The 21,808-nt window shown below is 36.1% G+C and overlaps 1 protein-coding gene across 4 annotated transcripts in view; it reads left to right on the forward strand.

The window, feature by feature from the left end:
- Positions 1–21,808, forward strand: part of LRRC7 (leucine rich repeat containing 7) — a 499,243-nt gene that overhangs the window by 426,161 nt on the left and 51,274 nt on the right. For 3 of the 4 annotated variants that reach the window (XM_044749558.2, XM_070486576.1, XM_070486577.1), the window contains one exon: positions 4,390–4,509. The exons of the other annotated variant lie outside the window; for it this stretch is intronic. In XM_044749558.2, coding sequence (XP_044605493.2) covers positions 4,390–4,509 — 120 coding nt within the window. The remainder of the gene's footprint in view (positions 1–4,389; positions 4,510–21,808) is intronic. 4 annotated transcript variants of the gene reach the window in all.

Here is a 21,808-nt window from a genome sequence, read left to right on the forward strand (position 1 = left end):
CGTTTTTCCTGTGTGCTTCAGATACAGTGCTCTCTTAGTTAGCCCAGCTGATTAAATGCTGGTAGTCACCTTGCACTAAGATCCACTTGCATTTCCTGAACACTCATTATCACCAAGAAATATGCTAAAGTTTATCACCCAAGAAGAACACAAACTAGTCATCCATGCTACTGCAGCCCCAGAGACGAGCAGGGCTGGGGAAGAAATCATTGGCCTTTTCTAGCCCCCATCACGGGTGTCTGGTTGCCAAGATAGTGTGGTCTCTTCTACACTGGAGAAATTGCTAATTTTTTTTCCTGTCCTTTTTTTCTTTAACTTCTACCACTGTAATATTATACCATAGCATCTACTGCTTATTGACTTATTGAAACAGACATTAATATAAATTATAATTTCAGGGAAAGGGACGTTGAAATTATGGAAATATATGTATTAAATAATCTTCTCATAGAATTTTGCCTGGAAGAAGATGGCCTCACTATCTGCTTTATTAGTTGATACTCAATCGACCATCTTTTGAATTAGAGAAATTTAGATAGCAATGTTTGCACCTAAACTATTTTTAAATTTCCAATGTCCTTTCTTGCTGGATCTATGCAAATGACTCAAGATCAAATAGTACTGACATTTGATATGCATTTATTCACCCTATTTCCAAGGGTTGCTTACTTAATTCCATTTTTGTGTGTGTGTGCTGAAAGCAAAGCAAAATTTATGCAGCACCTTGAGGCAACTTTTGCCCTTAGTGTCTGTTGATTTTGTTGCATTTGTTATTGGCTACTTATCACGCAGCAAGGATTTGCTTATCTTTCTAATTATGAAAAAAGCCTGAAGCCTGTAAATCCACATAAATCCTCATAGACAATGGCTAAAATTACAAAAATAATGTCAGTACTCATGCTTCTTCACCGTTATAATGAAATGCTGTTTTAAAAAACTACCTGGACATTACATTACCACCTTCAGATTGAACTGCATGGAATCATAATCATTTAAATCCAAATTTGGCATATATTTGCCTTGGCAATACCTACATTTTTCAAAAGATATGCAGAAAAAGAATAATTTACAATAATGTCACTGGAAATACTTTGGGGAAAATTGTTTTTAACACATTTTTTGAATCTCTGGCAAGGCCCTTTGTGAACTATGTGCCAATTACTAAGCAAAATAGATCCTTGAGTTCTTAAGGGATACATAGCAAGACCTGTGCAAAGTGCCAATTCTAGTACCACTCTCATATGGTTTCTCCAGCAAAATGCAATAAGTATAATTTCCCAAGCAGTCAGTGTACCTATCAGTTAGCAGACCAGAGCAAAGCTACTGGATCAGCTAAGCTCATTTACTTATGTATGTGAATCCTGTACATACACACACGTTCACATATGGACACATATACACACATGCATGCACATACTCACATACATGCACATACATTCACAGACATATAAAGAGAGAGACGCACACAGACCTGCATATTCGTGCACATTTATGTCTCAGCAAAATTAGAAATTACTTCTTCCAGTAGACACTTGTGATCATTCACAGTAGTCAGAGTCATAAATGTTAAATCCACAAATGTCCAGAGTCATCACTGGGACTACATCTGTCCAGCAAAACTTGTCCTAGCATTACTGAATTTCTTAACAAATATAATTTCTGATTTTTCACTAAATCGCACTGACCATTTTCTCTATTCTTTTGAAATATTAAATGTCTACAGAATTTAGAAGCTGACAAAATGGTGCATCGTGAAGATTTTCTGTGTCTTTTGTATTTAATTGGTTATATATAGTGAGGAAAAGAAGACATTCTTACTCTTTTAAGGTATCTAAAGAAAATATCTAGAATGTGGTACTAGAAATAATTGAATGAATAACAACTTCAATTTGGTTATTTTCTCTGAAATAGTTGATTTCAATAGTGATAGCTTCATTACTGATTTTTTTTACATTTTTCAGTTGCTCCTTTTAACCTTTTTTATAATTTTAACAACTAAGCCACTGCATTTATACACAGTTCAGTAGCACTTTGTCAAAAACGACAATTTTTCATTAATAGTTTTACTTCTCTTGGGAAAGAATGTGAACCTACTACATAGTTCTCTTTTGGGTTCCCCCCAAACATTAATAAGCTGTTTTCATGGTCTTCCTATTTCTGCAAACTTAAGTCACCCCTACAGTGTCTCACTTAAGAAAAACAAAAAGTCCAGAGCATTCTTGAAATCAACAAAGGAAATTGCTTTCAGGAAATTAATTTAATTTTGCTGTCTAGTGAAAGTATTTTTTTCATGTGTCTGCATGTTTGTGTTTTCTTTGGCCCGTGTAATATAGAGGAATTGGTGAGGTTGTTAATTCTAATTTTAAAAAGAAAGGTTAATTCCTAAACTAATGAAGAGACTACACCATCATGATATTAGGATTTTGACTAAAGGATTTTAGCCTTTTGTTACACCAAAAAGAATTTTGCAGTTCTCAGTTGCTCTCTGTGACTAGGAGTCATGTCTGGGAAGGTGAAGCTAGTGTAGTGGAGGAAATAGAGAAGGAGATGGGGATGATATGAAGGAAAATAGGGTTACTTGTGTTGAATTCTTGCCGCTTCTCAAAAATCTGTGTTGCACAGACCTAGTAGGATATGATCCTTCTTCACTGGCAAAGAAATCAAACCAGACAAGACACAAGTACGAAAAATTTTTTAAAAGAAAACACTGGCAAGTAGTACCTACCTTACATAATTATATATTTACTGCTTAATTTTAATAATTTGACTTGTCATACTTTAATATCCAGAAAAATTGTGTGTGGGCATATGTAAGCATATTAATCTGGAAAAAGAAAAGACTAGAAAAAGTAATGCTTGAAAACAGACAGATGGGCATTAAGTAGCTATGTGGTTATTTACAAGTAATATGCACTCTGTGTTATCTACATTTGATTTTTCAAACACAAGTAGATTCATTTGTAACTAACCCAGAAGCTTCAATTCAGTATCTTTTTTCACAGTTTCTGATAGACTCATAAAAAAAGAATTCACATGGCCAAAGTGCAAGAAGAAAATCGTTACTTTTCAATATATCCATTAGGTCTTAGGAAGACTTCATCTAGTTTCCTAATAAATCCTATTTTAAAAGAGTTCCGAGCAGTCCTTTTAAAAGATGCCTATGGTCAGAATGCAGATAAGGTGGTTATATAATGATTTTAAAGGAGAACAGCTAGGACCACGCCACATAACCAGATGAGGCCTAGCAAGCAGGCCACCTGTACCATGTTATGAAGAGAATGGGCGTTCTCCTATTCCAGGGTTGGAGCACAGTTCCTCACAGAGTAGAGCTGTCTAAACGCTCTCTAACCAGGCTTTATGGACCCACAGGGATCCTTCAAAACAAGTGCAGAAAATGGTGCAGGAAACACTGAGCACAATATCTCACCCACATGAGACTTCCCCAGGAAATCAGGCAGTACCTGTGGATCCCGTAGGTCAGAAGGGAGAAAGCCTTTGCAAAAAGTTAATCTGCTACCACAGGAAAAATATATCACTACCCTGTCTCTCCACCAGAGGCCGTCTTTCTGATAGTGTGTGATCATTTGCCATTACTCAGGTCAAACTATAGAGCCCCCCCCCCCAAAATACCTAATATTAATCATAATAAAGACAGAGGTATTATTATTTTTTAAAAATAATAGGCAATAAATCATCCAAAAATAAAATATATATGAAGAGTTTAAACTTTAATGCATAAAGAATCAAAACTCTATAAAAATAAATCTAGAAACAAAACACTCATTATTTATTTACACCGCAATTGTAATAGCACAATATTTTTGATGTTGCTTCAGTCTTTCCCTCAAAGCTATCTGTGGATAATTTCATAGTACTGTAAATCTTATACTGTTCTAGCATTAACACTATTTGGGGTTAGTGCAAGACGTATTCTCCCAGAATCAATAGAGCTTATAAAATTTATTTCAGGTTATGGTTTGGAGTATTGGAAGTTACTTACTATGTACTATCTGGTTTCAATTTAAAATCTGAATGGTAAGATCATACTAAAGAAACAAATTAAGCAAGTTTTAAATGTTGTGGTTTTTAACAAATGGTTAATTCTGATTATTTTTATTCAGGTGCCGTAAATGATCTAAACTTTTCTTTAAAATTTAGTAAATAACTCTAAGATGGTTATTTTAATTGAATTCCTCACTGCTTCCAAAAAGCTGTCAATTTAGAATTCTTACCGAGTAAATAGTGTTTAATAATACTTCCAGTTCAAGATATATGTTTTTCTGCAATTAAACAAAATTAATTTTACTGTAATCATTAGGGACTCTTTTCAGAAAACTATAATAAACTTCTATTACATAACTAAAGGATGCCATACCATTTTTGCAATAGACCCCGTCCCAGCAAAGCAACATTTTAGACAATGGACAAGAAGATGTATCTCCTAGTGGCCAATGGAATCCTTATCCTCTTGGGAGGCGGGATGTACCTCCGGACACCATTACTAAAAAGGTAACCAATTTCAGATTAATGACAGAAACCATGAACCTTGTGCTTCCATTGTAATATGTAATCCATATCTTGTGTCCTAACATCATTTCTAACTTTGTGATAAATTTAGGCTAAATATTATTCCACTATAGGGAGTTTGGTTAACTACAAGTACATTGAAAGGAATGGAAATCGAACATTGCCAAATGTTCAGAGTTGGTAATAAAATTTTATAAATAGCATCCTGCCACCTCTCTGCAGATGCTATCACCTCCTACTAGTGCCTAATATCCACCTTTGAAGTGTAGGTACGGGAAGGTGTGTAACCTATACTTCTGACTCTCTTGGCTTTAGCAGTATGGTGTAGCCAATTTGCATAAAATGAAATTTGACTACGGAAAGATTAATTAACCATTTCTAAAGTCGTCGCAATTCATTCATCTAGCCATTCATTCAGTAAACACTTAGTGAGCAACTGTGCATGCTAAGCAGCACTACTACATGTTGAGCACTTGCTGGATGCTGGGGAACAACAATGAATAAGATACAGTGTCGCACCTTGAAGATCTTTACTCTAGTGAGCTGCGCTGAGTGATAAGTAGGTAATTGTAATACTACATACATGTTAAGTTGCCATCAAGGGAGTATGAAGAAAGACACAAACCAGGAGAAGATAATTGCAACATATAGGAGGGACAAAGGATTGGTAATCCAGAATATATTTTTTAAAACTCCTTCAAATCAATATGAAAACACATATAACACAATACAAAAAAGAAAAAAAGGTAAAATCTAAGAGGAATCAGGAGAATAAATAAACATTTTAAAAAACTGAATCTTTGTATCAATCATGCAAAAAAGATGCTATTTTACACCTACTAGATTCACAAAAATTAAGTCTGAAAAGCATAAGTTGTTTGCAAGTGTGAGAGCAATGGAAACTCCTTTATACTTCTTGTGGGAATAACCAGCTCAATCACTTTAGTATCAAATTACCTGATAAAGCTGAACATGCACATCCCCTACATGCCAACAATTCCCCTCCTAAGATGATTCTAGAAACACCCCTGCATATGTTTATCCAAGATACTTGTAATGTTTACAATAGTAGAAAACTGGAAAAACCCAAATGTGTACCACCAGAAAGGGTGCAAATAAATTCTGTTATTCACACAAAGGAATATTTTACAGTAATGAAAATTAACTATAATATGACAATGTGCATAAGCTTTAAAAACATAATTTGAGGGAAAAAGTTTCAGGAGATGGCACACATCAAAAATACCGTATTATAAATCTCAAAAACAAACAAAATTAAAACCATATTGTTTAGGCATGAGTACATAAGTGAGAAAACTATTTTTAGAAGGGAATGGTTAACCTAAAATTTAGGATTATGGTTGTCGCTAAAGGAGAGGCTGGGGGTAGGATCAGAGAGGAAGCTGGTGTTATTATTGGTTCTTTTCTATTTCTTAGGTTGAATTGTGGTTCTTACACTGTAGTACTTAAGTTCTAGAGCATTTATTTTATAATCGTGCTGCATGACTTATATATACTACATGATCACATACTTTGTAACCTAGCTGATGATTTTCCCCTTGATGACTAGTTTAGTGCTTTTTAAAAAAATATATTAAATATCAAATTATTTTACCCAAAATAATTGTTTATCCCCTGATTTGCAGGTGTGTTGCACGTGTTATTAATCTGCCTATTGGGCAATATCCAGCACTGCAGATGAATAGAGTATAGCGTGATTGGTGCTGTGAAGATGGGCTTCAGGGTCATGAGAGCACCTGGAAAGGGCACCTGGGCAGTACGAAAACCGAAGGAAGTTGAGAGAGGAGTGGTGTAAAGTAAGGCTGGAGGGATAAGCAGAAGCCTTATCATGCTGGGCTTTATTCTGAAGGAAATGGGTAGTGGAACATTGAAGTGTTTTAAACAGGAGGAAGACATGATTAAATTTTCATTTAAAGAGCACTCTGATAGCTTTTCAGAGAATGCATCATATCAGAGAGGAGAAAGACTGGAGGCAATGGAACCAGTTACGATTCTCTTGTAGTCCAGGGGAGGGTAGATGGAAGCAAGAGGTGGTAGAGAGAAATGCATGGATCCAATATATTCTTAAAAGGTAAAGCCAACATCATTTTATGATTGACTAGACGTAGGTCATAGGGGACGGATAAAATTTCCATTGATTGATACCCAGGTTTCTAATTTGGACAGTAAGTTGTGTTGTGTTATTTACTCAGATGGGAAATACAGGAAGAGTAATAGGTGGAAGTGGAGGACAGGAGGGAGGTTTAAGTTTTAATAAGTTGATGTGAGATCTCTTTAGGGCATCTCAGTAGAAATGTTGTTGGATATTTGTATATATTTATCTGAAGTTCAGGAAAGAATTCCTACCTGGGATACAAACTTAGCAATCATCAATACATATGTTATAAATGAGCTGTAAGTGAGGCAGATGAATGACCCAGAACTCCGTGGAACACCAACATTTAAGAAATGTTCTTAGGAGGGACCGGCCTGGTGGTGCAGTGGTTAAGTGTGCATGTTCCGCTTCGGCGGCCTGGGGTTCCCCGGTTCAGATCCCAGGTGCAGACATGGCACCGCTTGACAAGCCATGCTATGGCAGGCGTCCCACATATAAAGGGGAGGAAGATGGGCACGGATGTTATCTCAGGGCCAGCCTTCCTCAGCAAAAAGAGGAGGATTGGCGGCAGATGTTAGCTCAGGGCTAATCTTCCTCAAAAAAGAAAAGAAAAGAAAAGAAAAAAGAAATGTTCTTAGGAAGGAGAACAGAGAAGGAATAACCACAGGTTTTATTGATAGTGTTCTTTCTACCACAAGTTAGGGAAAATTCAAGGGAAACAGCCTTGAACATTAAGGAAATATTTAGCTAACATGAGAAGTAGTCAAGATGTAGGGTAAGCCTCAGATTTAGTCTTCACTTATATAATTTTAAATACTTAGATTTTTTCCCCCTACACTCTTCCATTCTTGCTGTTGGCTTTATCCTAAAATCAGGCAAGGTAAGTATGACTAAATGCTCCTTGGATTTAGCAACGAAGAGGTCAATAATGGTCTTGGCAAAAGCAGCGTACTTAATTGATGGGGCAGAATCCATGGGAACCTGCATTAAAGAGTAAATAGAGTCAGAAATGTAGAAAACTCAAGAAAGGAGTTTCCTTTCGAAGGAAAGAGAGGATAACGGTAGAATCTAGAAGGGAATATGAGGAAGATAGAGGAATATTTAAGATGGCAGACACCTGATCATATTTAAAGGCTGACAAGAAGAAGCCATTGCTAAGAGTCAAGTGGAAATCTCAGAGAGGAAAGAAGGGAAATCTGGTTCTTTATGAGGAAAGAGGAGAGGAGGATTGTAACGGCAAGAAATTAAAGGTGTACCTATCATAACCAAGGGCAGGTTGCCTGGCCAAAGGAGGGAACCGTGTTCACTTCCAGAGTTGCAAAGGACTACTATAATTTTTCTGCAAAAGGAAAAGCCTTATTCATTTATTACTCTAAATGGAACTAACAGGCATTTATGTTATCTATCCATACATCCATTTTACATGAAATCTATTTTCAAAGTCCATAATGTTATATTTAATCATATCATCAATACAAATCATGCTGATCAGTTGCTTGCTTTTCTACTTGCTATAAGTATCCCCATGCAATCCTGTATTGACTAAATATTTGTGAGCTAATCTTATTAATCTTATTAAAGGCTAAAATTACAATTTTTCTGAAGACTTCATTAGCCTTTTATACTTCTTGTCAAATGTACAATAATGTAATAGGTCTTTAAAATTTTATCATGTCTTTCATGTGTAAACTTGTTTGTGTCTTCTTCCTACTATCATGATAAGCATCTTCTGACTACCCGGTGTTATAGCAATTTTGCCTAAAGTCTAAGATTTTAGATCCTATAAAGAGATATGTCTACCTACTACCTCACAGAGTAGAGAGAATGAAGATTGCTTTAAATATTCAAATTTAGCTTTTCATTATATATTAATTAAATATATAAAGTTAATATTCAGTGAGAATCAACCTAAGGAAATGAAAATGGTAATGGGATTATTAGCCTGGGCTGCAGGATTTACTGAAATAGGTGTGAAAATTGTACTATTATTGATTGAGTTTATATTTTACTCTACAATGAATGCCTTTTAAAGTGAATGTTACTTTTGCAGTTGTCACAAAGTGAGTAGTCAAGAGGCTAGACAGGGTGAGAATGGAAAATTAGAAACTGAGCTACAAGTGGAGTGAACAATCAGAGGAGAATAAATGGTGAAGAAGCCTTAGCCAGTGCCCCATTTGAGTCTATTTCTCAAAGTCTCTGCAGAAGATTTTTTTTAATCTTATCTCTATGCCTAGAGATACTCCTATGATGCTACTACTGTGATACTACTGCTGTGTAGTACTCATGCTGTGATGCTACTGTGATCAGACACTACTGTGATGCTGCAGAGATTCAGTGGGAAACCCACTTTAGAAAGACTTTGAACTTGTGGCTCTCTGTTCTGGCCATCATAGCTCTTTGGTTGAACTGAGATTGGTAATACTCGTGACTCTGCCTATCAGTACTCCAAGCACTATAGGAGAACAATTGTGGGTACCTTCCAAGCTGTGGATCCAGAGATTTAGACACACAAAATAATTAGACAAGAAGTGGTCATCTATCAGAAAGAATTTTGCTCCTGTATCTACTTTCACTGTCCTCTGTACCTGAGAGTGGCTAATCCACGGTAAAATGTTAAGGGTATTAAAGTCTGACTTTCTTTTTTCCTGAATGTCTACAGGTGAGATTGAACTGACTTGTTTGTTTAATGAGATAATAGTAGGTGGTAGTTTTTAATTCTCTTTTGCTATGTCAGCCTCCAAAATCTCAAATTCTGGTGTTCATTAATTCAAAAAGTCTGGGAATCATTGCTAGAAGAACATGTCACAGCCATGTAAGTCTCTCCCTGAATTCCAGGCAGTATTCCTTGATCACTTTAAGAATTGCTGTTACAAAATTTTGCAATTACTGAAAACAGCAGTGGTTTCAGAAGGAGTGTGTGTATTTTGGAGCCCGCTCCCATCACCCCCTTCCCTTCTGCGGTCTCTTGGATCATGCCACAGTCACCTTGGTGAGAACGATTGTGTAACATGTATTCAATATTACTCTGTGTCAGGCATGGTGCTAAACGTTTTAATTTCTTCTTCTAATCCTCACAACCACCATATGAGGTGAACACTATTATTTTTATCCACTTTATGAAAGAAGAAAGTGAGTTTAGACTTCCTCAGTTAGAGACTTAGAGTTTAGGTCACTTGCCAAGATCACACAGTTGACTAACTATTTTAGAGACTTTCCTATATGTAACAGAAAATAGTATGAAAGACATAGAGTAAAATATACATGAAACCATTTCCGTTTTAAAGTCAGACAATATACTCTGACTTGGTAGAATCCTCCATAAGAATGACAGGGCTGTTTTTCCCTGATTCTGAAAAGAAAAACTCTTTAAAGTATTGAGAGTCTTAAACAGGTTGAATACCCCTGAGGAGATTTAAAATTGGAGGATAATACCTGTAGGATATGTTAAAATATTGGAGCTGAAAAACATTCCTGCAAAAAGGCTAAAGTGACATATTAAAAAAACAAATAAAACTGCAAACATTTCCCTGCTGGAAAGGGTAACCAAGAGACTTTGAAATCCCAGTGATATTAAATCTGAAAATTCTTTACTATGTCAAGACTAGGCATTCGAAGGCCTCTTAGCATCAGTGACTCGTCCCTCCCCAAGTGTCTGTTATTCTGGGTTAAGTGCTTAATGACTTGGCAGTTAGAGTAATAAAAATGGGCATCAGAGATCAGCATCAGGATGGACACAGTTGAAGAGAAAGGTAAAAAAATGCAGCTCATTTAGTCTTGGCTCACAGACTTGCCCCTTATGCTGAATTTGCCCATGATTTTCCCACATCTAGAACGCAGCCTCAGCCATTAAGGGCCTTGGGATTGCCAGATGCTCATCATCTCTGAGGCATGCCCGGGAACTCATTAGGAGAAACTAAAAGAAATTTAAAAGAAATTATATGAGTTTTTTGGTCGTTTTCATGTTCTTTTTATCCTTTCTTTCATAGGCCCCTAAACTGGAATTTTTTATTTTTTCAGACCATGTGAAGTACTACTATTTTTTAATTAAATTTCTGGGAATGAGTATTCATTCCTTATCTTAATTTTGGCATGTGTCATGTTTCTTAGTATATGCATTTTACTGTTTCCTTCTATACAGAATTTAGAAAGGTAAGATCTAAAATATGTTTTGATGATCTTAAGTTGTTGTGCTGCTGACCATATGTCTAAGCCATCATTTGTGTTTCAAGACAACTGAATCAAATTTCTCCTGGGATTGAGTTTTCACGTGGTAACAAAAGTCAGTTTATTGTAGAACATTTCAGAGGGGAGAATAAACTGATGTCGTTTTAAAAGGAGAAATAGACATTTAAAATGAAGACATAAGAAAAATCAACTTAACCTATACATTTAGTGATCTGAATAAAAGCATTTTACTGCTATGCTATAAATATCTTATCTAAAATATACAATCATTAAGTTGTAGTCATTAAAAAGGAACTTCCTCTCAACCTTTTTTCCATTAAAAACAAATATTGTTATCAGTACCCTAGACATGTGAAAATGAATAAAAGTAACTACAATTCTTAGCTTTTGTGATTTAACTGAGACTGACTGAACAATAGTGCTGTTGGAATCCCTTACATCGAAGGCGGGGGCTGCGGGTGGGCGGATGTAGCTTGCCTACATAGAAATGGAGGAAAGGCTGGACTAGGTAAGAAAGAGAGGTGAGGATGGAAATATTGGAAAAAGCAGGGTTAGCAGAAAGTAGAGTTGATCTTGAGGCTATAAGTCAAGATGTGGAAGAAGCAGATATGAGAATCAACCGGGTAAACTTTACGCATAAGAGATAAGAGACAAGGAAATACAAATGTTTATTTCCATCAACAGCATTGAAGTCAAGAATATCTGTTCTGGTTTAGAGAACAATTGAAATCAAAAAATGTTTTTGAGATTTTAGTGATTGTCAATGCCGTAGCTAAACTCTCCTTTTGCACAGAAGGAAGTACATCAAGTAGAATAAGTTTTGCTTGAGGCTTTGTATTTTTTCCCTCCCAAAGCAATATGCATTGTAAGAGTCATGAAGCCCCAGGAGTAATGCCTTGGCTTCATCAGTCCATAAGCAAAAAAGAACAGTCTTCTCTAGCTCTGTGAGTACTGCCAAGCACGATCCTGATCTTTTCTGATTCTCTTTCCCAAGCCTCGTGTTCTCCTCTTATAGGAGCAAATTTTGCACTGGTCACAGTAAATTTTTCTTCTGGTAGAATGGGCCATCACTGAAACTCAAAAACAGGTTGGAATCCTTTACATAGAATCATTTTGAACTACAACCATTTTTCTAAACAGGAAAAGAGGTCTTTCTGAGTCAGTTGGGAGGTTGAGATTCTCCTTGCTTCCCTCATGCTCTTCCCATCACCCCGACTCACAGTGGTGTCGCTTAGATCTTTGTATTAAGCAATATAAAGACTGCATTGATATCCATGGCAATGGCCGTTCTACTGAGACTGCCGAGCTTCAAAGAGAAATAGCAGCCAAATGCATTCGCTGTCAGTGAACTCTGCCCAAAAAAACAAGAAAAGAGTCAGTGAAAGGGCAGATTGATGAAGTCATACAATTATAGATTTTTAAGTTACAAAAAAAAAACCCCACAAACTTTTAGCACAATTTGTTGCTCCCAGAGAGACATTTCTTACACAGATATACACAGAGTGTTTCTCTTTACCAAAGCCACTTTTTTCAGAGGACATAAGATAAAAAAGGAAGTGGAACAGCGGGAAGATTCCAAATGTGTGCAAATTAAAAAGAACCTCTATCCCTAGCAGGACTTTGCAAAGGACTCTCTGGAGCTACCATAATTCAACGCTACTTTCCTTGGAGTTTGGTACCCAGAAATAATCTGGAACTGTTTATTTGTGTAAAGAGTAAGTACCCGCTCCTTAATTTCACCCTTAGATTGAAAGAGGAGTGCGAAGTGCAGTTCCAGTCACACCAGCTGCCTGGGAGGTGAACATGCCCACCCTCACACAAACATCCCTCCAGCTTGGGAGGGGTTGGGAGTCGGACACATAGGGAGCCGGAAATTATATCTTACATGACTTTGTGGTTGGGGATCAGATATTGATGACGTTGTTAGGCATCCACGACACACCCCTTGGAGGCTCTGAAATCTCTGATGCTTATAGTTAGTGACTGTACAGAGACATCCACTGACTTCCCTCGTCTAACAAATCTCTGCCTCTGTCTCTCCTAAAGTAGCCTCAGCATGGTCTTCGTGGCATAAATATCAGTTATGGTTCTAGTACAGGATAAAAATGCCCCGTTAGGGGCTGGCCCCGTGGCCGAGTGGTTAAGTTCGCACGCTCCACTGCAGGCGGCCCAGTGTTTCGTTAGTTTGAATCCTGGGCGCGGACATGGCACTGCTCATCAGACCACGCTGAGGCAGCATCCCACATGCCACAACTAGAAGAACCCACAACGAAGAATACACAACTATGTACCGGGGGGCTTTGGGGAGAAAAAGGAAAAAATAAAATCTTTAAAAAAAAAAAATGCCCCGTTAGAAGTTAAGTTAAAATGTGTAGAACGATCCAAAGAACAATTAGAGGAATTGTAAGCTAAAGGCTCAAAGCCAGTCTCAAGAATTCCAAGTTGCACTCCTTTTATATTACCAGTTTCAGAACTGTTATTCAGATGAATTAAACGTGCTCTTTTAAAATAGAGATTATTGACTGATTAACATATTACTTTTTCCAGTAAATCAATGTAGCCCTGCCTTTTGCTATGAGAATGAAAGATGTAAGACATAGAATATAGAAAAAGAATATAAGAAATAAGAATGAACATATCCAATTAGATTCAATGCCCCCATAATTGCAAATTATTAATATAAGAGAGAGAAATCTGAATACATATAAAGACTTGCTTGTTAAGCAAGAATTAGTTGCCACAGCAAGAGTCCATGGCCTATAGAAAGTCAAAAATTTCATGAAAACAGGACCCTTCTAGGCAGTTCCATGCCCTCAGTAATAGCTCAATCGGGAAGAAGGGTTTGAGAAATCAATGAGATAATTTCCTCTATTTAATGATACATTTCAAATATTTTGTTAATCTGAACAGGTAGAATGATGTATTTTTAATCAATTGATTATAGTATTATTTACTTCATAGATATTTTTATAACTTACTCTATTTCTGTTATGTAATTGTTTGTTCTCAAAAATAAGGCAGATAGGAAGTTGTGCAAATGTGAATGGAAAAATTCTTCTCTAACAAAGCAAAAGTAACAGCTGAATAAAACATTGTTTAGTTTCACAGTCACTTTTGTATTGGATTTTCTTACTTAATGCAACATTAGTTCTTTAACTCACAGAGCACATCCTTTTATCTCCTAATACCTCAGTGCCACAATACAGCTGTCTCCAGTAGTGAAGGACATCATTGTCCTAAAATCTGGAGATTATTCTTATCCAGACTGACTCTAAATTATTTCCTTAATAAAAGTGAAACCAAAGGAGCATCTATCAAATGGCTATTAAACCAGAGATAGAAAAAAATTTACCATAGATTAAGGCAATAGAAAGATTGGCAGATTAAAACTCTTTTATTCTATCAATTCTTGACATAGGTGTTCCTTAAACAAATGATTATTCTATTTCAGAAAATTGAGATAATTCAATAACACTTATACTATCTTCATTTTGGAAGAAATCTAAAAGCAAAAAGAAAATGCAAAATTAATCTAATGCAATAAAAATGCCCATGATTGAGTATGTAATTTGAAGACCTAAACAACATGACAACCGGCAGATGATCAAAGACTGTTACCAAATGGAGGATGTCAAAATAACAAGATTCGATCTCTTGCCACTTGATATTTATCTGACTTACTCCACTACCTATAGGTTCTTAGAAGACTTAGGGGTGAAAGAAATGATTGTCAAACTTTTATTGCTATTGTTAACATCCTCCTTTTTATTTTATTTCAGGAATGTATAAGTCAGCATCATCACAAAATAAATATAGGTTGAAAGTGTAGACTCAGCTCTAATTTTATCATGTTTGCCATGATGGGTCCTCTGTTGTTTCTTCATTTTGGTTAGTAATTTCCAACTCCGTAGCTATGTTTTACAAGTTGGCATTTCATCATAGAAGAATGTGCTCACAGAGATTCAGTAAGCCAGAAGTGACCGCCTGCACGTATCAGCCAGCTGTCCTCCTAAGGCACAGGGACTGAAGGGAAAGGCCCTCTTGCCTCGCCTTTTTATCTGTCATTTGGGGTACTGGAGTCTATCACAAGAATCTGATGCTAGAAAATTTATGCTCAGCAAATATTTTGAATGCCCCCCCCTCCCAAAAATACTGCACGTGCCAGCAGAATGCAGTGTCACCAAATCCCCAGGGCAGGACAAAGAACACCTTCCTGGCCCCTGTCTTTCAGGCTTCAGAGCTCTCTTCTATTTATTTGTGCAAATTGGTCCTCTAGTGCCAAAGTAGGAAAACGTAGATTTTTGGCATCAAAACTGCCCCAGCTGAATACAAATAAAGCAAGAAGAAAAAGAAAGCTTAATAGTTTGATGGTTATAATCATAAAACAGTATCCACACTACATAGTAGGCACTGTACCAAGGTGCTTAACATAGACACTCTCATATCATCTTCACAACAACCCAATGGGACAAGGAGCTAGGGGCCTGGCATTGAACAACAGAGGACTGGAGCCCAGTATTGTTAGGTTCTACAGCCTAGTCTGAGCACTCTTATACTACCAATATATTGTATCCCACTCAACCCAAAAAATTCAGAAAACATTATAGCATACCCTGTTGCAATAGTAAATAACCATCAATATCAGGAACATATTTGATATATATTTAGCTAGTACTTTTTGCCATACTTGGTATTGTTTCTTCTGTTCCATGTTCAGAAGAGAGGAAGAAACCCTGGCACCAGTCATGTATTTGAAAAGAATTTTTGAGTCCTCTTCAACTTGTTTTTCTTGACCCTACACGAATCAAATATTTTAGATGCTAATCTTAAATGTGCTTGTTTTTCAAGCCTTCATTTTCTTTAATCCAGATTAAATCCAGTTACAGGTTCTTTCCTCACCTTTGTGAATCGCAGAAGGAATAGAATCAGCATCTTAAGCATGACTGAAACCAACTTACACATCCTTCCATCATATTGAATTTAGTTCCTTTTGTTAATTTTGTTTCCCAATAATTTAACTTATCAAACTTCCTGATTTTACCATCTAAGATTCCTGCTACTCCTCCTTATTTGATACTTCTCCATTTTCCACAAAATGACATAAGTCCAGTCACCAAAACCACCCGTGAAACTGATAAAACTGAACTGAATGTTGAAGCAAGCCCAGCAGAATGATAATTACACTAATACATAACAACTAAACTATGCGCTAAGCTGCAGGGGAAAAAAATAGTTCAATTTTGTCTTAGTTTTTAAGATCTTACATTTTTATTTTATTTTAAGCAGGAGTGAAGGAGAAGCTATGAGCCTGAACATTGCCTTTAAGTGGCGCTTGAGCATATTAAACTTTGCTGTGGAGTTTTCTCATCTGGGAAGAGAAGGCAATGATGAATACCTTGTAGATTGGTTCTGAAAATTAAGATCACGATATAAAATACTTACCACAGTGCCTGTCATATAAATTGTTTAATTAATAGTAGCCATCATAATATTTATTATTTTGGATAAAAATCTGTGTTGATTGTGGGTAAGCTAAATCTTCATTTAGCTTTGTTCCTAACAGCAGGCTGTTAATGAGACCAAGGTCATGAGTTGGTATGCCTTTTGAATTACCGGTACATGAACACAGGCTGTAGTCTTCAGCTGGACAGTTGTCTTGAAGACATGTGCAGTGATGGGGATGGAGGCGTTGAAGGGGAAAAAATGAAGATGAATCACCACAACCTAAAATCTTAGCCATGTTAGTGAAGAGTGAGTAGTATCATCTCGAATTACGGCAGAATTGGTTTTTTGTTTTTAATTTGTATATGCTATCCTTGCCCATAAAAGATGCCACTTCTTAATATCTGAATCAAAATGCATAACTTACTCCTTGCTAACAAATAATTTGTAAGACACAATCTCCGAGTAAAACAGAGATTAGGGGAGCGTGGAGTTCAGGGATGGGTGCAGGTTCAGAGGGTGGGATATGTAGGGGTTCATTGACCTGGAACTGGGAAGCGTGGTTACTCGAGTGAGACTGTAACTGTGATTTTAGGAGCAGTTTCTAAAGCAAGTTGTCATTGATTAATTACAAAAGGTTCAATACCAGTTCTTTTTGGTGATTATTTATTGCTGTGTCCAGAGAACAATCAGACTTTTACTCAGCAGATAAGAACATTGTATTTTCATTGTTGTATTTCAGTACTTACTATGTACCAAGCAGTGTGCTCAACGTGTTACATTATCTCCTTTAATCCTCACAATATTCTGTGAAGCACTTACAGTTGTGTACAGTTTTCATATGATAAGCAGAGGGCTTAGGGAACTTGTGTAGGATTGCATAACTAAAAAGTGACAGAGCAAGGAATAAAACCCAGATTCTTCTGACTCCAAAGTACATACCTCTATTATTTTTTTAAATTAATTCCTGGCATTTCTATAACCTTCCATTTCTATAATTTTGTTATTATAAGAATGTCATACAAATGGAATCCTACAGTATGTAACCTTTTGAGTTTGGCCTTTTTTACTTATTATATTTCTCTGGATTTATTCAGGTAGTTGTGTGTCAGTAGTTTCTTCCTTTTTATTGCTGTTTTCAGTATTCCATGGTATGAACGTATCAGTTTGTTTAACTATTCATCCAATGAAGGAAATCTGGGTTATTTCCAGTTTGGGGCTATTGTAAAGAAAGCTGCTCTAAACATTCATGGACAGGTTTTTGTGTTAATTTAAGTCTTAAGCCTCTGGGATAAACTCCCAGGAATGTAATTGCTGCATCATATATGGTACTTGCATGATTTAAGTTTTTTAAGAAACTGCCAAATAGGTTTCCAGAATGGCTCTACCATTTTACATCTCCAGCAGCAGCATATGAGTGATCCAGTTTTTCCTCATTGTCAGCGTTTGTTGTTGTCGCTATATTTTGTTTTAGTCCTTCTCATGCATGTGTGGTGCTTTCTCATTGTGGTTTTAATTTGAATTTCTCTAATGGCTAATGATGTTGAACACCCTTTCATGTGCTTATTCACTGCCATCTGTATATCCTCTTTGGTGAAATGTCTCTTCATGTCTTTTGACCATTATTCTAAATGGACTGTTTAGTTTCTTACTAGTAAGTTTTGAGAGTTCATTACATATTCTAAATACTATCTTTTGTCAGATGTGTGGTTTGCCAATCTTTTCTCAAACTCTTTAGCTTGTCTTTTCATTCTCTTAATGTTTTACATTTGTCTGTGACTTATTTTGAGTAAATTTTTATGTAAAGCATGAGACATAGGTCAAGGTTCACTTATTTTGCCCATGGACATCCAATTGTGCCAGCACCATTTGTTGAAAAGGCTATCTTTCTTCCATTGAATTGCTTTTGCACCTTTGCCAAAAATCATTTGGGCACATTTTTGTGAGTCTATTTATGGGTCTCTGAACTGTTCCATTTATCTATCTGTCTAATCCTCTGCCAATCCCACACAGTCCTGATTCCTGTAACTATAATAATCTTGAAATCCGACAGGCTGATTCTCCCCCACTTTATTCTTCGTTTTCAAAATCATAGCTCTGCTAGTTTCACTGCCTTTCAATACAAATTTTAGAATAATCTTATCTATATCTGTAAAAATTCTTGCTGGGATTTTGATAGACATTGTTAAACCAGGGTACCAATTTGGAGAGAATTGACATCTTTACTCTGTTAAGTCTTCCAACCCGTAAATACAATGTGTCTCTTCATTATTTAAATTTTCTTTGACATCTCTTTTTTTGAGGAAGATTAGCCCTGAGCTAACATCTGCTGCCAATCCTCCTCTTTTTGCTGAGGAAGACTGGCCCTGAGGTCACATCCGTGCCCATCTTCCTCTACTTTATATGTAGGACGCCTACCACAGCATGGCTTGCCACACGGTGCCAAATCCGCAGCCGGGATCCAAACCAGTGACTGAAGCGGAACATGCGCACTTAACTGCTGCGCCACCGGGCGGGCTTTCTTTGACATCTTTTATTAGCATTGTATAGTTTTCAGCATATAAGTCCAGCAAAAGCCTTGTTTGATACGCACCTAAGTATTTCACTTTTCTTGATTGTACATGGTGTTCATTGCCAGCATACATAGATACACTTGATCTTGTATCCTGTGACCCTGCTCAACTCATTTATTAGTTCTAGGAATTTTTTGTTGATTCTTCTGGATTTTCTGTGTAGAAAATCATGTCATCTGCAAATAAGAACAGTTAATTTCTTCCTCTTCAATCTGTATGCCTTTTATTCCTTTCCTTGCCTTATTCTACTGACCAGAACTTCCAACACTAAGTTGAATAAGAGTGGTGAGTGTGGACATCCGTGCCTTGTTTTTCATCTTAGGGAGGAAGCATTCAGTTTTTAATGTTGTACCATTAAGTATAACGTTAGCTCTAAGTTTTTTGTAGATGTTCTTTACCAAGTTAAGGAAGTTCCCCTCCATTTCTTTTTTTCTGAGAGTTTTTATCATAAATGGATGCTGAATTTTGTCACACATGTTCTGCTTCCATTGATACGATCACTTGATTTTTTTTTCTGTAGCCAGTTAATATGGTTCATGCATTGGATGATTTTCAAATATCGAACAAGCTTTGTATCACTGAAATAAGTTTCACTTGGTCATGGTGTGTAATTCATTTTATATATGCTGGATTCTATGTTTTCTTTTTCTTTCTTTTTTTTGTACGGTCCTTGTCTGGCTTAGTTATTGGGGTAATGCTAGCTTCATAAAATAAATTGGGAAGTGTTCCCTCCTCTTCTGGTTCCTGGAAGAAACTGAATAGAAGTGGTGTTAATTCTTATTTAAACATTTGGTAGAATTCTCCGGTGTGACCATCTGAGCCTGGAGATTTCTTTCCTGGGAGCGTTAAAATTGCATACTCCAATCTTGATAGTTGCAGGCTATTCAAATTATCTATTTTATATTGGATGAGTTATGGCAGTTTGTGTTTTTCAAGGAAGTGGCTCATTCATGTGAGTTGTCAAATTTATGTATGTAGAGTTATCTGTAATATTACCATATTTTCTTTATGATGTCTGCAGGATCTGTGGTGATATCCCTTTCTTCACTCTTGATTTTGGTAATTTGTGTCTTCTTTCTTTTGCTCTTTCTCAGTCTTTCTAGAAGTGTGTCAATTTTCAGAGTGTTATAATTTCAAAGAACCAACTTTTGTTTCATTTATGTTATCTGTTCTTTATTTTCAATTTCATTAGTTTATGCTCTTTTATTATTTCCTTCCTTCTGCTTGTTTTGTTTATTTAGCTCTTCTTTTTCTAGGATCTTGAGATAGGGTTTTCATTATTTATTTAAGACTTCTTCTTTTCTAGTATATGCATTGAGTGCTATTAATTTCCCGCTCAGTACTGCTTTAGCTGTGTTCTACAAATTTTGGTGTATTATATTTTCATTTACATTCAATTCAATGTATTGTTTTATTTTCCTTGAGACTTTCTTTTTGACCCATGGATTATTTAGAACTGTGTTATTTAGTTTGCAAGTGTTTGGATAGTTTCCTTTTATCTTTCTGTCATTTATTTCTAGTTTGATTCCATTATGGTTGGAGAACACACGTTGACGATTTCAATTCTTTTAATTTTGTTGAGATTTTTTTCTGGTTCAGGATGTGGTCTATCATAGTAAATATTCTATGAGAATTTGAAGAGAACGTCTATTCTGTTGCTGTCAGGTAGAATGTTCTGTAAGTGACAATTAGATATGTTTGGTTGGTGGCATTGTCCAATTCTTCCATATTCTTGCTGATTTTCAGTCTTGTTCTCTAATCAGTTGTTGAGAGATGGGTGTTTGAAATCTCCAATGATAATTGTGGATTTGTCTATTTCTCTTTCAGTTCCACCAATTTTTCTTTAAATATTTACAGCTCTGTTCGTTGTGTACACATTTAGGATTGCTATGTCTTCATGGTGGATTGACTCCTGTTTCATTTTATAAAATCCCTCTCTATCTCTCGTATATTTCCTTTGCTCTGAAATCTACTTTATCTGGAATTAATATAGCCACTTCTCTTTTCCTTTAATTAATATTTGCCTAGTATATGTTTTTGATCCTTTTACTTTCTACCTGCCTGTATTGTTATATTTGAAGTGATTTCCTGCAGACTGCATAGGTGAGTAATATTGTTTAATCCACTCTGCCAAGATCTGTCTATTACTTTTGCATTTAATTTAAGAATTGACACGTTATGGTTTAAGTCTTAATGTAATTTTTGGTTTTCTGTTTGTTCTCCTTTTGCTTCTCTGTTTTCTTTTTCCTGCTTCCTGTGAGTTATTTGAACATTTTTTTGAATTTCATTTTGATTTATCTACAGTGATTTTAGTGTGTCTCTTTGTGTAGCTTTTTTAGCGTTTGCTCCTGGTATTACATTATATATACATACCTTGCAAGAGTCGTGCCATGACTTTGCTGTTCAAGTGAAGTGTAGAAACTTTACCTTCCTTTATTTCCTTCACCCTCCTCTGTTTGTAATTTCCTGGAATATTTCCTCTACACAGATTTAGAACTGCCTCAGATAATGTCATAATTTTTCTTCAAACATAGTTTCGAAAATTCAAGAAGAGAAAGAAATCTCATTGTATTATTTATCCATATATTTGCTTGCCGTGTTCTTTCTTCCTTTCGAATGCTCCAAGGTTTCTTCTTTTATTGTTTCTATTTTATCTAGAGAACTTTCTTTAGCCGTTATTTTAGGATAGGTCTGGTGATGACAAATTTTCCTCATTTTCCTTCATCTAGAATGTCCCTGATTTCCCTTCCATTGCTGAAGAATATTTTCACTGGTATAGGATTTGGGGTTGACAGTTCTTTTCTTTCAGCCCTTAAAAAGTGTAGTGCCGCTTCCTTCTGTCCTCCATGGTTTTCGATGAGACATCCACTCTCATTTGAATTGTTTTTCCTCTGTAGGCAAGATACCATTTTTCTCTGGCTGCTTTTAAGATTTTTTTCTTTGTCTTTAGTTTTCAGAAGTTTAA

This window comes from Equus asinus, chromosome 16, assembly GCF_041296235.1.
Source record: "Equus asinus isolate D_3611 breed Donkey chromosome 16, EquAss-T2T_v2, whole genome shotgun sequence".
Classification (NCBI taxonomy): Eukaryota; Metazoa; Chordata; class Mammalia; order Perissodactyla; family Equidae; genus Equus; species Equus asinus.